Source organism: Eriocheir sinensis, chromosome 35, assembly GCF_024679095.1.
Source record: "Eriocheir sinensis breed Jianghai 21 chromosome 35, ASM2467909v1, whole genome shotgun sequence".
Lineage (NCBI taxonomy): Eukaryota > Metazoa > Arthropoda > Malacostraca > Decapoda > Varunidae > Eriocheir > Eriocheir sinensis.
This window is the reverse complement of record NC_066543.1, coordinates 11392320-11407068: the sequence shown is the minus strand read 5'-3', so window position 1 is coordinate 11407068 and position 14749 is coordinate 11392320. Positions and strand designations below refer to the sequence as shown.

The 14749-nt window shown below is 38.6% G+C and overlaps 1 protein-coding gene across 5 annotated transcripts in view; it reads left to right on the top strand.

The window, feature by feature from the left end:
* The window catches only part of LOC127007396 (dynamin-1-like protein), a 39923-nt gene extending 28625 nt beyond the window's left edge, over nucleotides 1-11298 (top strand). The window contains exons 13-16 of one of the 5 annotated variants that reach the window (XM_050878325.1): nucleotides 1168-1221; nucleotides 5139-5223; nucleotides 7304-7515; nucleotides 8525-11298. In XM_050878325.1, the coding sequence (XP_050734282.1) occupies nucleotides 1168-1221; nucleotides 5139-5223; nucleotides 7304-7515; nucleotides 8525-8581 (408 nt within the window). In that variant the 3' untranslated portion in view covers nucleotides 8582-11298. Of the gene's footprint in view, nucleotides 1-1167; nucleotides 1222-5078; nucleotides 5224-7303; nucleotides 7516-8524 lie in introns of all 5 variants that reach the window. The other 4 variants (XM_050878323.1, XM_050878327.1, XM_050878326.1 and 1 more) reach the window with 4 other exon arrangements.
* The last annotated feature ends 3451 nt before the right edge of the window (nucleotides 11299-14749 follow it).

The following is a 14749-nucleotide window of genomic DNA, read 5'->3' as shown; positions in this document are numbered from 1 at the left end:
ATTTACATATCGTATTTGACAACAAATAAGGCACAAGTTCTATAAGCATGTGGAATTAGCAATAGAGAAGCATAAAATCCACTTTTCAGCAATTCAGGGAGACTAATGCCAAAGTAAGGATCAAATATGTTGATGAAACAGCAATTAGCCAGTCATCTTCAGCCCATATCATTCCACTTCAGGTCAAAGACCTTTTCCAAGCACTTCCATTTGTTTCTTTGTGCCTCTTGCTTTTGATGTAAATGTTCTGTAAACTTTTTTATTTCATCCCACCACTTGCTAAATGGCCTTCCCTTTGGTCTTTTTTTTTTGTCAGTATTTCCTATTGTCACCTTTTTGTCCATCTGCTGTCCCCTTTCTTATAATGTGCCCTGACCGTTGCTATTTCTTAATTTCAATTGCCTCTATTATGTCATCTACTTTTGTCTGCTCTCATCCATTTCCATTTTTCTTATCCATTATAGTGATACCCAGCATCAATTCCTCCACCCCTCTTTGAGTTCTTTTCAGTTGTCTTTCCAAAGACTAGTCCATGTCCATGTCTCTGACCTCTATGTCATGACAGGGAGAACACACTACTTGAAAAACTTTTGCCTTAACCATAACAGTAGAGAGCTCCTCAATGTAGTATTTTTCAAAAGCACTTCAGCCCAGTCATATCAGTCTTTTATTTCCTATTCTTGTGAGGAGTTTGCTTGTATTAGTTGTGTTCATTATACAATATTATTTACTGTTTCTAGAGCTTCCTCTTGAATGATTATCTGTCTGATTCGTACCTTTTTTTATTTGACTTCCCCTGTAGACTTGCAATGTATAGTTCTTCCATCATATGCTTCAGAACACCAGAAAAAGAACAATGTCTAATGTCAAAAGAACAATGCCATCTACAAATATGAGATTTGCAGATGATATTGTGAGCCTCTGTAGGGTCAGATCACATCTTCCAGGCAATCCAAAGCCTCCTTTGACCCTATCTTTCAGTATATAAAATCCAGGGTGATTAACAGAGAATTATTTGAGGGAAAAAAGCACATCTTATATGTTGTCAAATATGATTCCTTTGAAATGGTATGATATTTGGTTTCCTTAATTCTAAATGCAACTGATAACTCAATGAATCAATTAACCAAAACAATTTTGTGTGCTTGTTTGTGTGTGGAATCCCAGCTTTTGGCTGTGTCAGCATTTGAGGCTTTCACTAATCCATCTGAAATCATAGAGGTTTGTCATTTCTTATATCTTGTTTTTTATTTTTTTTTTTTTTTTTTTTTTTTTAAGTGGGTGTCCTGATTATTGCAATTTAATGAAAAGTACCTACCGTATTTCGCGGCGTACAACGTGCACTGGCGTACAACGTGCACCCCAAACTTTAAGACAACCATTTATTGGGGAAAAAAAAAAGTTCTTAAAATGCTCAGAAATATGTACGGTTAAAGAACATTGACGATGTACAATTTCCCAAAATGTATACATTTTTGGTGTAACCTGTACTGCTTGAATTGACAAGTGTCCTTGAGTAAAGCAATGAAAATGGCAGTCAGGCTTTTGTTGTGAGAAATACATCCCCGTACATACTGATGAGGCACAGCTTCTGATATCATAATCAGCATATTATTATCACCATCACTCGTAGGTTATGACAGACAACTAGGCAAGACAATTCACACGGTTCTGGTGACACGCAGCATACAGCTGTTTGTTGTATGGGTGTGGTTTTCAAACAATGCAAATGGCGTCCGGGCTGGTATTGCGCGTAATATCTCCTCGTACATACTGATGATGCACAGCTTCTAATATCATAATTAGCATATTATTCTCACCATCACTCATAGGTTATGACAGACAACTAGGCAAGACACAATTCACACGGTTCTGGTGACACGTGGCATGCAGCTGTTTGTTGTATGGGTGCGGCTGTGTGGTTTTCAAACAATGCAAATAGCGGCTGGGCTGGTGTTGCGCGAAATAACTCCTCATACAAGACTCACGATGTACAGTTTCTGATATAATATTTACCCCATTATTCTCACAAATATTAATAATTAATAATGAACACATGGATATTTTTTTTCAAATATGATTTTTTATGTAGCTTAAACTGCTCGAATTGGCAACAGTGCTCCTTAATCATACAAAACAATGCAAATGGCGGCCGGGTCATGTCGGCGCCTGACGGAAAAGCGGGATAACAACAAGGCATGGTCAATTCTCCACCGATTTCATTTTTATATAGTAGTTATTTGATCGCCTTGTATTCTATGGTAACATATTATAAGACAGGTATGGACTACGAAGGATTATAAACAATAATAAATGTAAGTTTGCAGAAAATGAAAGTGACCTACAAAATTTGGTCAGTGTTTTTGATAGTGTCTGTAATAGGAGAAAGCTGAAAGTAAATGTCAACAAAAGTAAAGTGATGGTTTGTAAGCGAAGTAGAAGTGAGGTTGTAGATTTTGTATGCCCATATAGAGTGGGAATTGAATGTGAAAAAGAATGCAAAATAATTTTGAATGGTGAAGAAATGGGTTTAAGTACCTTGAAATGAGTTTAAGTACCTTGGATCAGTTATGTGTAAGCATGGTGGTATGGAGGGAGATATAAGAGAAAGGGCATTGCAAGGAAGAAGGGTGGTAGGGTCTTTGGGATGAATCATGAATGGCAGAAATGGGAGCATGGAGGTAAAGAGGGATTTGAGGAATACAATAATAGTACCAACCCTCACATATGCAAGTGAAACGTGGGCCTGGAATGAAAGTCAGAGGTCTAGAGTGCAGGCAGTGGAAAGGAGTTATTTGAGGAGTGCTTGTGGTGTGAGTAGAATGGATGGAATGAGTAATGAAAGTGTGTACGAGCATTTTGGAATGTGTCACAGGGGTGAAGGGAAGAAGTGTGGAGTGGTGGAAGAAGTGAAGCGACAGACTTTAAAGTGGTTTGGCCACATGGAGCGAATGGAGGAGAGTAAGATGACCAGAAGGGTGTATGTGAGTGAGATAGAGGGAGGGAATGCTAGAGGACGACCTCCAGTGAAATGGAGGGATAGGGTGCAGGAGTACATTAGGGAGAGGGGGGAAAGATCTTTGAGAAACTTTGAGCAGGCAAGGAGGGAGTGTCTGGATAGAGAAAGTTGGAAGCTCTTCTGCCGTGGCCATCCCCTGGTGGGAGCTCCTAGGAGCAGGCGTCGATGAAATGAAATGAAGTTTGCAGTTGTTATTGGACAAGACAAAAAAAAAGACCCTTAAAACACCCCCAAGAAGAAAAAAAATCTATAAAAATTTGTACCTTCAGTGTATAACATATAACATGCAGGGGTAAACTTTCAGGCATTTTTTGTGAAAAAGGCGTGCATTATACGCCGCAAAATACGGTAGTTATAGAGATTTTAAATTGTCTTGCATTTTCAGTCTTTCATGCCTAACACAGACTCACTTTGTAGTGATGGTGGTGAAAAAATGTCTTAATCTCTTATTCAGAATCTCCCATGAACTGGCATAAAGAAACTTACTATATTATGCAGCATTGAAGAGAGTATTCTTGGACAGCAAAGTTCTGATCATTAAAGATAAAAATATTTTGATATGAAGATAATATAGTACAGTAATGAAACCAAAGCTGATCCATCACTACCTGTGCAGAAAAAAAAGTAGAATCCATAGAGATACACACACACAAATCCAAATAAGTATATAAAATTTCTTCATAATTGCATAAATCAATCTTTTCATAATTTTCATTTTTCACTTTGATATATATATATATATATATATATATATATATATATATATATATATATATATATATATATATATATATATATATATATATATATATATATATATATATATGTGTGTGTAATCATTGGCGCAGCAGTCTTCTGGTTAGATTCTTTTTTTCTCCATCTATATCCCTATTTCTATGATTACCACTTTAACCAAATCAGTATTGTCTACTGCTCCTTTTGATGCAGGTTGTTACATAGGTATGAACTCTAATATATTTAAATTGCTTCTTTCCATGAGTTGGACTTGTGGTTTTGAGATGTAAAATTTGAGGCAGTTATCAGTATGTATGAGTTTCTTGAACTAAAAGGTAAAACCTTAATAATGGTTTAGTGCATTTTGCTCTCAGGTTTCACTGCCATCTGCTTACATCAGCTCACAGCACAGTAGTAATATGCAATATTATTTAACTGATACAAATCACTTCATTAAAAGTAAGACCTGCATTAAGAACATTTTTGTGAAGATTACTAGTTACTAATAGTAAGGCATTTAAAGTTTGAAAAAACTAAGCGGATATTCTGATAATGGCTCCACAGTTTTTCCGCAAATAAAAAAAAATGTATATATATATATATGGCTTTAGAAATAGAGAGCAAACAGATTTTGTGTTGAAGCTGACTTGTTTGCATGATATGCACTTAGATTAAGTTACAATTAGTGGAGGAGCTTAGAATGCTTTCTAGTCATCAAAGAAAACAAAATCTCTCTGAATTTGCTTGAAGTTGAGATTGAATATAATGCTGTAATCCTAACTGCTAAGGTATCGTTTGAGAGCTTTGCTGATCGGTAGTACAGCAAGATAACTGACCGCAGGTGACATGGAACCATGTGCATAGACAAGGCCTTGCTTCACTTAAATTTTACACAAAATTTATAACCTCTTTTGAATAAAGATAACTTACTACTAAAACACTGAGAATGGGTGATGCAGAAACTCGTCAACTTCCTGTACACTCAGTTTTTAGAGTATTAGTTATTTTCTGAAGAAGAAAAATGTCATATTGGAAAAACAAAGGTGTTTTCACAAAATTTGTAGGCTCTATGCTTGAGAGAGGTTTATGTTGGGATCCCTCACAAAAAAAATTCAAGCTTCTCTGACAATTTGGTTCTTTCAGTTAATTCACAGTATTGGAGCTGCAATGTATTTACAAAGCTTAATGCTTATTGGCTAATCTAAATGCTCTTTAGATAATAGAGGAATACTTTTAGCCTGGCCTTAGATGCTTCAGCTTACTAGTTCTTTCTCCTCCCCTCCTCCCTTCATCCTCCCTGTGTGGGTGTGGTGTGCACTAACAGGTGGAGAAGTTGCCCCAGCTACCCCCACCACCAGCTGAGGGTGGCATCCTGTCCCCACAGAAGCCGGTTAACCTGCTTCCGGAGGTCCCGATGCAGCAGACACGCAAGCTCACTGAGAGGGAGACCAAAGATTGTGAAGTGATTGGTAGGTGCAGCAACGCAACTTTATTTGGATTTTTCAAAATATATAATGAAAGGGTTGCTAGGGTCAAGAAGTACAGTAACCATGGAAAGTTGCAAGACTGGTCATTTTAAAAAGAGGAATTAAAGAAAAAAATCAAAATTGAAGTGATACATTTTTTTAAATATTTAGTGTGACCTCCATGGGCCTTCAATACAACCTCAACATGTCTAGGCATGGAATCAGATAGCTTTTGACAAAAGTCCAGGGGTAAGTGATGGATCCAGAGTTCCTTCAGTGATTCAATGATGCGTGGTACTGATGACGTGTCCTTGTTCTCCAGCTTCCTCTTCATGTAACCCCACATTTATTCAATCTAAGGTTAAGGTCTGACGAGATACCAGGCCACTTCAACACATTAATCTGATGATCTTGGAGCCACTTCATGACTTTCTTTGCTTTGTGGCATGGTGCACTGTCTTGTTGGAAGAACTCACACTCGTAAAGCTCATAAAAAGTCCACAAATGTTCATTCATTGTACAATTTTTAGGGAGCACAAATAAACCAGCACGTCCAAACTCACCAGTGAAACCTCCGCAAATCATGACAAAATCATGGTGTTTCACTGTTGTCTGCACATACCGACTTTCAAAGGGGTTGGCACCAATAGGGCGACACAACTTGCCCTTCCGTTTTGCTCTACACTGGAATGTGGATTCATTGCTCCACATCACCTTTCGCCACTGAGCCACAGTGAAGTCCTTGTATGTGTGAGCAAAATCCAGACGTGCCATCTTTATTTTCTTGGTAAGGAGAGGTTTCTTGGTGTGTGAGTGAAGTGGCAGCTTCAGATGCTTCTGGCACCTTTCTTGCACTGTCCACACTGCAACATCTCCAAGCAGGTCTGGGTGCGCTTGCTTGAGTTCTCTGGCTGTGGTACGTGGATATTTAATAACCTCACGTCTTATCAGCTTGTCAGTCATAGGTGTGGTCTTCCGGGGACAGCCTGGGACCGGGGCAGGTGGAGGAACTTTGCCTGGCAGCAGAAACTAGGCTCTTTTTATCAAGGCGAAAATAGCAGCCTTGCTCCGACCTGTGCGCTCAGCTATCTCCTTCCAGCCGACGTTTCCTTCATTCAGGGGGGCTTCGTGGTGCAGTGGTTAGCACACTCGGCTCACAACCGAGAGAGCCCGGGTTCGATTCCTGGGCGGAGTGGAAAAATTTGGGCGTTTTTTCCGATACCCTACGCCCCTGTCCACCCAGCAGTGAATGGGTACCAGGTATTAATCGGGGGTTGTGTCCCGTCTCCTGGGATCTGTTGCCTTCTATAATTCCTTCCCCTCCTGTCTCTCTCCGGCATATGACCACAGATGTTGCGCCGACTAAACAAAACTTTCCAACTTTTCCTTCATTCAAGGGGAGAATACACGCCTTTTCCTCACACGACATCTTAACCAACCATCTTGAGTGTCAAAGGAAAATTTGGGAGGCAAAATATTAAAACATACGACAAGAATGATGGAGGGGGAAAAAGACAGCCCAGCACAGTCTCCTCCCGCCATACATCACATGCGAAACTGAGCTACAAACAACGGAGATTGCCGAAACACAATATTCACCCACAACGAAGAGTATAGTGATCGCAGCGCAGGAAATTGAGAGACCACTGCCAGTGCACCAGAAAAGGAGCCAGTCTTGTAACTTTTCGCAGTTATTATATGATGTAGTATCATACAAAATGCCGCTATTTTGAGCAACAACATCCACCAGTTACTCGTCCGTAGATTTGCTGCGCTGGGCTGATATGATTTTCCACCAAATTTAGTGAAGAACCCACTCAATTGGCAATCCTGTGTTGTGAGAAATAGTGTTGGAACACTTTCATAGCAGGAGATTTGAGTGTGGGTGGAGCTCGCAGCGAGCGTTTAGCACCACCAGCAAATACGCCTAATGCTTGTTGCGAGCATTTAGCAATGAAAGGGTTAAATGTCCTGTGAAAACACCAGTTTATGACAGATTAATTCTAATTGGGTTCATATTTGAACTTTTTTGACTAAGCAATTTGAGAAGAAAGAAATATTTGTAATACTGGTACCTTTACAGAGCGCCTCATCAAATCCTACTTCTACATCGTACGAAAGAGCATTCAAGATAAGGTGCCCAAAGCAGTGATGCATTTTTTGGTGAATCATGTGAAAGACAACCTCCAGTCAGAACTTGTGAAGCACCTCTACCGCACTGATGAAATCGACACCTTCCTCTCAGAGTCACCAGAGATTGCACAACGCAGGAAGGAAGCAGCAGAGATGCTCAAGGTGGGATCACATGCCTGAACTTTGTCTTTCTTACAGCAAGACGTTCTTTAGTTGTTCATCAAGTTAAAAGTGCATGTGTAAGTAAATCTTTCTTCACTTACTGGGAATGACACTATTGTTGTCATTGGCACTTGCAGGCAAAGTTCACTAAGAAGACTAATCTAATTGAGTTTCACTGGCAAGCAGTTTCATTGCCAGTGTTTGTCAGTGTTTGCTTACCAACTTCCTGTCCACACTGCCACTTTTGCATAATGAACACTCAATTAACGAGAAGCATTGATGGTGGTGATTAATAGTGGTACAAGTATGCACACTTGTTACAGTATTTTTAGTCATTTTAAGGAATTTTTACAGTATTGCATTTGGTTTTTGTAAAAAAAAAACAGGTTATGCCACTGTTTTTGTAACTAATTAATTATGTAGGGCAGAGTATGGCAGTACATTGAGATCGCACAAACTGCAGCTACTAGCATTAAAAGAAAGATGAGAAGTGACTTAATCAGGATATTCAAACATGTAAATGACCTGGGGCATGTAGACTGAGAAGACTTGCTAGTAAGGGACAGACATGTAAAAATATAGACTTTGTTCAGTAGGATGTTATGCACTGTATGACTGTCCCTAATCGTCCTAACGTGGCTGAGAAGTATAAGAGTGGAGCCAGTAGCGTCACACTGATAATACATTGGAAACTATGGTAAAAAAATCTGAAGTGAAGTGAAAGAGGTGAGAAAAATAAATAAGGTTGATAAAATATACTCCAGTATTATTTGGGCATGGATGTACATATTGTGAAAAACAATTGTGTACAGTAGTCTGTACTAAAAAGAGTAATGTTGGGAGTAATGTTGGACTGAAACATTTTGAGTTACAAACAATACCCAGGAACCAATCAGGTTTACAAGTAGAGAACTATTAGTAATAAATCACGTATGAAATTTAAAAGGCTTTTAAAAATTAAAAAGCAAGCAGGGTTGCACCTTAATAACTTTTTAATCTCATTTTTCAGGCACTCCAGAATGCAAATGTCATCATTGGAGAAATTCGAGAAACCCACATGTGGTAGAGCAGCGCCCTGCCATGCACCCAGATCAGCCTTGTTCGCTGTCAAGCATTCTTATGTTGCACAGATGTATACACAACACTCCAATATTTGAATGTTAATTAATGTTGTCTTTGACTTTTATTTATTTTATTCATGTATATTTTTCACTCTTAACTGGAGAGTATTTTATATTATGAGTTTAAGGATTTCCTGTTTTACCCAGTTCATAAATAAATATAGACACATCTTTTCAGAACTTGTTTATGTATTGATATTTTATTTAACTATATGTATATTTCAGTTTTATTCATGTCTAGACATACAAAAGTATTAAGGGCTTTCATGCATGTAAAGCTCAGATGATTAATCAATATCGTGCCATAAAATTATTGCGTTTGGCTCTGTTCATGTCATGATCCCTAACACAGAATTGCAAATTTTTAAGTTTTACTCATCCCATTAGACCTTAGATATATAGAGTTGATGATCATTAGTGAACAAAACTGTAAATGTCTACAGAGCTACTACTTAAAACATTTATGTGTAGGTCACATACCTTGTACTTTGATTCAAATGTTTGTGGTACATGTTGGACATATTTTTATGCACTTCTGTTTTTGTCTTTAGAATTGTACATAATAAGCTATTTTGTTAATTGTTAATATATGTAAATGCTAAAAAAAAAAGATAAAACTCACCATCAGGAGTCAGATGTCACGCTTAACAACACCCTGAAGGATTGGTATGGAAAGTCTGATGGAAACTTTCTTACTTCAGTTTTCCAAAGGTCAAAATATTACATGGCCAAAAATGACTTCAATGACTGCAGATAACTGTAAAGAGTAAAGAAGCCCAGCAATTTGTCAGCCATTCCTGGATTCACTGACATGCCAGAAGCATTTGTTGATTTTAATATAAAATGCTAATTTTGTGGCCTGTATCAATTGCTTTCTACTACCATAAAAGTGCACAATAAGGGCCATATTATTTCTCGATACAGAAAAATCAATCATAAGTTATAGGTCACCCCATAAAAATGTGTTCAGTAATCTTTCTTTACATATGCCAGAACACAGTAAACCATGCTTGATTAGACTTCATATCTAGTGATAGCATACACAGGGATCTTCAACAGCTGAGTCACTAGACTCATCCAGTCCTTTGAACTAAATTGACAGCACTGGCAAAATTAATGGGACATTTTTAGGACATCCAGACATTCAAAGCTTATGGCAAACTCAGGTGGCTCTCACAATACACTTATGTAAGCATGGACTAAATAATTTATTTTAAAAAGCAATAACAGCGAAGGAAAAAAGTCATTAACTGAGCCTCACCAAGTGTACTTTAGGCTCTTGATTATATGGAGTTGGTGCCATGTTTATTTATGGAAAGATCCCAAGCTTGAACTAGTTTATATATATTAGCTTGCTAAAACTTATGCCAGGCTTAAACCAAGACTAAAAGGTTTGGTGCTGCAAAAATACTGTGTCAAACTAATGCCAATTATTCTTGAAGACTTCATGAAAGTTATTGCCAAGAAAAGGTTTTCCTCTTAAATATGTCAAAGCCATTCATTTCTTTTCCAAAACCCACCTTTGGAAAAAAAAAAAAATTAAAGTACTACTATCATACTCCCAGTCTAAACTTAGGACATTTAGCAGCCATCCATTCATGCTGCCCTTTTTCACACCTGAATTTGCAATGGCATGACTCGGTCTAGGAGCAGGAGCACGCATGTATACCGCTAAACCACTCAAGAAGTATACTCACCAAAATGGTATGGGTTACTCCTTTCCTCACCTTATGCGTCTTGTTTTCCAATTATGTTCATGTTATATATCTGACAGTATGAATTGTTTAGGGCTGTAGAAATACCAATATTTTTACTAATACTGATACCTTAAACCAATACTTCAACTTTGCCGATACTGACACCATTTCTGATACTTATTAAAGAACCTGTTGTGATACCAATATCAATGATCATCACTACCACCAAGTTATTAACCCATTCCACCAGGTGACAGGAATTCTCAAACCATCTAGGAACCCTGGGTGGCAGGAATTTCCAGATGCAGATGCAGCTTTGTGCCAAAAACTTCCATCACATACTGTGTGCAATATTTCAAAGAGGAATGCAAAGTAAATGGAAAGTCCTCCATTGCCACTGGCCACAAAATGAACATTCATTATTGAAATCAGGAGAAGAGTGACAAACCTTTGAAGTAATCTAACACATGTGAGTGCACTTCGACTTTATACTCACCCTTTTACTGAAGTAAATAGAACTGAGGGCAGCACTAGTCAGGTGATTTGTCTTTTTACCATAAAAAAAATAATGCTGATATTTGTATGCACAATTATAGTAATCTTTATGAGTCCATCTAATCCCTGACTTATTTCTTTTAGCTAGTAAATTGCATACCTTATGCTATATATGGGGTCAAGCTCTCTGATCAGTGTGAATGAAGATTCAAAGGTTAATTCTTTGATATTTTCAAAGTTAAAACTTAACACATAAAAAAAATATGCCAGTTGCTGTTCCTTTTGGTGACAGCAGTGGCTTCGAAGTATGCAAAGTTACCGGTGCTCAGGGTTGATTGTTCCACTGCACTATGAACAGTAATGAAACAAGTAAATATGGAAATAGTTACAAGTTAAATTTTCCTTTTTTAAATGCTTCATTTGGTGCATGAAGCAATCTAATGTACATAATAAAAACTTTATTTCATAAAGTGTTTGTCCTTGCAAATGACGACATGGTCATTTCAAACCTTTTGTTTGTGTGTGTGTATGTGTTTGATTTCCTTTATTTTTGATGTTCATAAAACACACACACACACACACACACACACATATATATATATATATATATATATATATATATATATATATATATATATATATATATATATATACATATATATATATATATATATATATATATATCAGAAATTTGATTCTATAAAAATTTACCATTGGGCGCTCCCGTGGTCCCGTGGTAGAGTCTCGGCCTTGCCCTTTTGCAGGGTGCCTGGAGCGTATGGGTTCGAGACCTATCCTGGCCATGGGGGTGGAAAGGTGGGCTCTTTCCGACACCTGTTGGGCCTCCTCCTTGAAAGAATTGGGTATCTCTCTACCAGCCGTCTGGGGGGTTGCGCGGCATGCTCCGCCTTCCTCCATTGGGGTATATCCCCAACGAAATGCCTTTTTTTTTTTTTTTTTTTTTTTTCGTTGGGGATATACCCCAAGGGAGGAAGGCGGTGCATGCCGCACAACCACCCAGACGGCGGGTAGAGAGATGCCCAATTTTTTCAAGTGGAGGCCCAACAACGGGGCTGGGGTGTCGGAAAGAGCCCACCTTTCCACTCCCAATGGCACCGGGTAGGACTCGAACCTATACGCTCCAGCACCCCACCGAAGCGCAAGGAGGCTAATATAGTCGCCTTTGGACCACGGGAGCCCCCCTCATGCACCTTAACTCGGTTCAATTTCCTGTTTCTGTTGGATCTTAAACGTTTGAACGACGATCGAGGACAATTACTTCTTCTTGGGTGTTTTATGGGGCTAGTTAGGCTGTGGGGCCACAGCCTCGATCTAGAGCCCCGTCAGTGGTAGTTGTTATCAGGAATATACACACTGATGCTCTTCCTCCTGCTGGCAGAGATGTCAACTTTTTTTTTTAATGGTCTTTCAGTCATTATGGTTCCTCAGGAGATAGAGTTGATATAAAGACTGGACGACTAGTTGCAAGACATGCAATTTTCAGTATTTTTTTTCCATTCTAGGGTCAAGTATCCGTATCGGCAGGTGAAGGTTAGAAAATGTCTCCCCCAAGCAAACATAACAATTACCTCATTCGAAAAGATTAGCAAAGCATTTTCATTGTTTAAATAGATTATAGAACTCGAAGCTCCAGTGATTCGTGGTTCGGCGGAGGGAGGGTGTCTGTGTGGCGTGGGGAGCAGCAGTACGGAGCTCACCACCTGCCAGAGCGTTCCTCAGTCTCCCTCATTCCCAAAGGTAAGCCTAATGTGCCTGCACTCACCCACGAGATAATGTATGGTTTTGAGCCTCAGTGGTAAGTAGTGAGTAAGATTAGAGCGTGGAAATGTAAACCTTGAATATTCCTGTTATCATAGAAGGTTTAGAAGACACGCTGAAGTGGTTTGTTTTGCTCTCGTTGATATGAGATTCAGACGCGTTGATTTAGGCTTGGAGAAATGCTTTAAAAACGTATTAAGCCCACGCAGTGACTCGAAAGGACTTTAGGGGAAATATAAGTGACAGCTGAGTACCTGTGTTGTAGGAATATGCTCGCAGCCGCAAAATAGCTCGCGGAGAGGTTCAATATAGTAACCTCACTGGTAAGGATCACCACTCCAAACCAATATTCGTAGTAATTTAGCACGTGAAAGAATTATTATTATAATGCATTTTCGTATACGTTTTACCTTGGGGATGGGCCAGGGGGGCAAGCCTCATTAATTATAAAGTTGGGTGGCTTGGATTTTCTAAGTCCACTGTTATTGTTTCACGAGCGAGGCGCCTCTATGCACAGACTGAGCCTCGTACCTGCCTTGCAGTGCACCATACAAACTATATATAGTTCCTATGTCAGTACGCGCATGGATCATTACGATTTCGGAAATAAAACGGTCTTTACGAGCTCTACGTTATTTTCTTCTCTATATTAAAGCAAATAATGGCGCAAGTATTTGTATTTTATAATTTTAAACGATTATATTCAGGATGTATTACTACGCGGGGTGAATCGCGCAGGCAGCGCCACGTAAGCATGGTTTCTGCCAGTTTTCATCGCCATCCAATGACACGCCTGCCACTCGTCAACAGGCCGAATGCTAGGTCATATTGGAATAGACTACAAGAGTATGCGTTAGGGAATTTCCCCCCCCCCCCAAAAAAAAAAAAAAAAAAAAAAACGGTTCCTCACAGGTCCCCTGGCTTGTCTTGGGGGGTAGGGGGGGGGCTGGGGTGGTGGAGTGGTGCTTCCTAAGATTTACCCATTTTATACATTCTTTTTTTTTCATACGGGTTCCCCACAGTATGGTGAACCCGTACAAGGTATGGGGTGAACCCATGCGGGTCATTTTCCCCCACTTTTCAGCCTTTTTTCCAGTTATCAGCTTGTTTTAAACCTGTAAAGCTACTAGAAGGTTAATTAAAAGACTGTAGAAAAGTATGGCTTTACTGTAACAAATATAGGTACAAAAATACAATTCCGTGACATCACATTAAAATTTTTATTTCCTTTTTTTTCAAATTTTTTGAACTATTATTAACATTAACTTAATCAAATTAACAGGTCACACACGCTTAAGCATTTTTAAATATTATTTAGGCCAAATGGAGTGAATTTCAAAATATTCAGCAATATTTAAGGTTTAAATATGAAAATGATGTATTTTTTTTAGATATTTCAACTTATAGGGCTATTAATGTGAATTATTTCTGAACTTATGTTAGGCTACCTACCTGTTAAGTGAATTAAGCTAATGTTAATATAGAATATTAAATAAAATAAAAATTACTATACTATTCAAGGGTAAATTAGACACATTTGGGTATGGTTTTATATTTTAAAATCACTTCGGCACTTAATTTGACCCTCAATACGCACATACACATGTCCTTGGAGGCATTAAATAACATTTAATAATTTTTATGAATTTTCAAAAAAAATCAACACGATTTCACTCCGACGCCTTTTTTTTTTTTTCTTTTCTTTTTTCTTTAAACCCAAACATCGGACCAAGTTCACTGTCCATCACTTTTGTTTCATTCGCATGTAACGCGTAGAGGCCTTATTTCACTATACACCTCTTTCCAAAATTATCAGGCCATCTTCACAGTCATGACACACTATATAATATGGCCGAACAATAATAACAGACACTAAAGAAATTGAATTTCTTGTCTTGTAAGCAGACGACCAGCGATAGAAGCACAGAAAATGGCGACAATGTAGACGCTGCTCGTCTTCCCCATCCCTTCCCGTGACGTCACGATCCAGTTACCATTAACTTTTTTTACAGCGACTGTACGGCTTCACCCCATGTACGACTTTACCCCGTATCACCCAAAATCCCGTTCCAGAGTAATACCCCGCCACACAATAAGCTAGGGGACCCGGGGCAATACTTAAATGAGTGTTACCTCATGTAA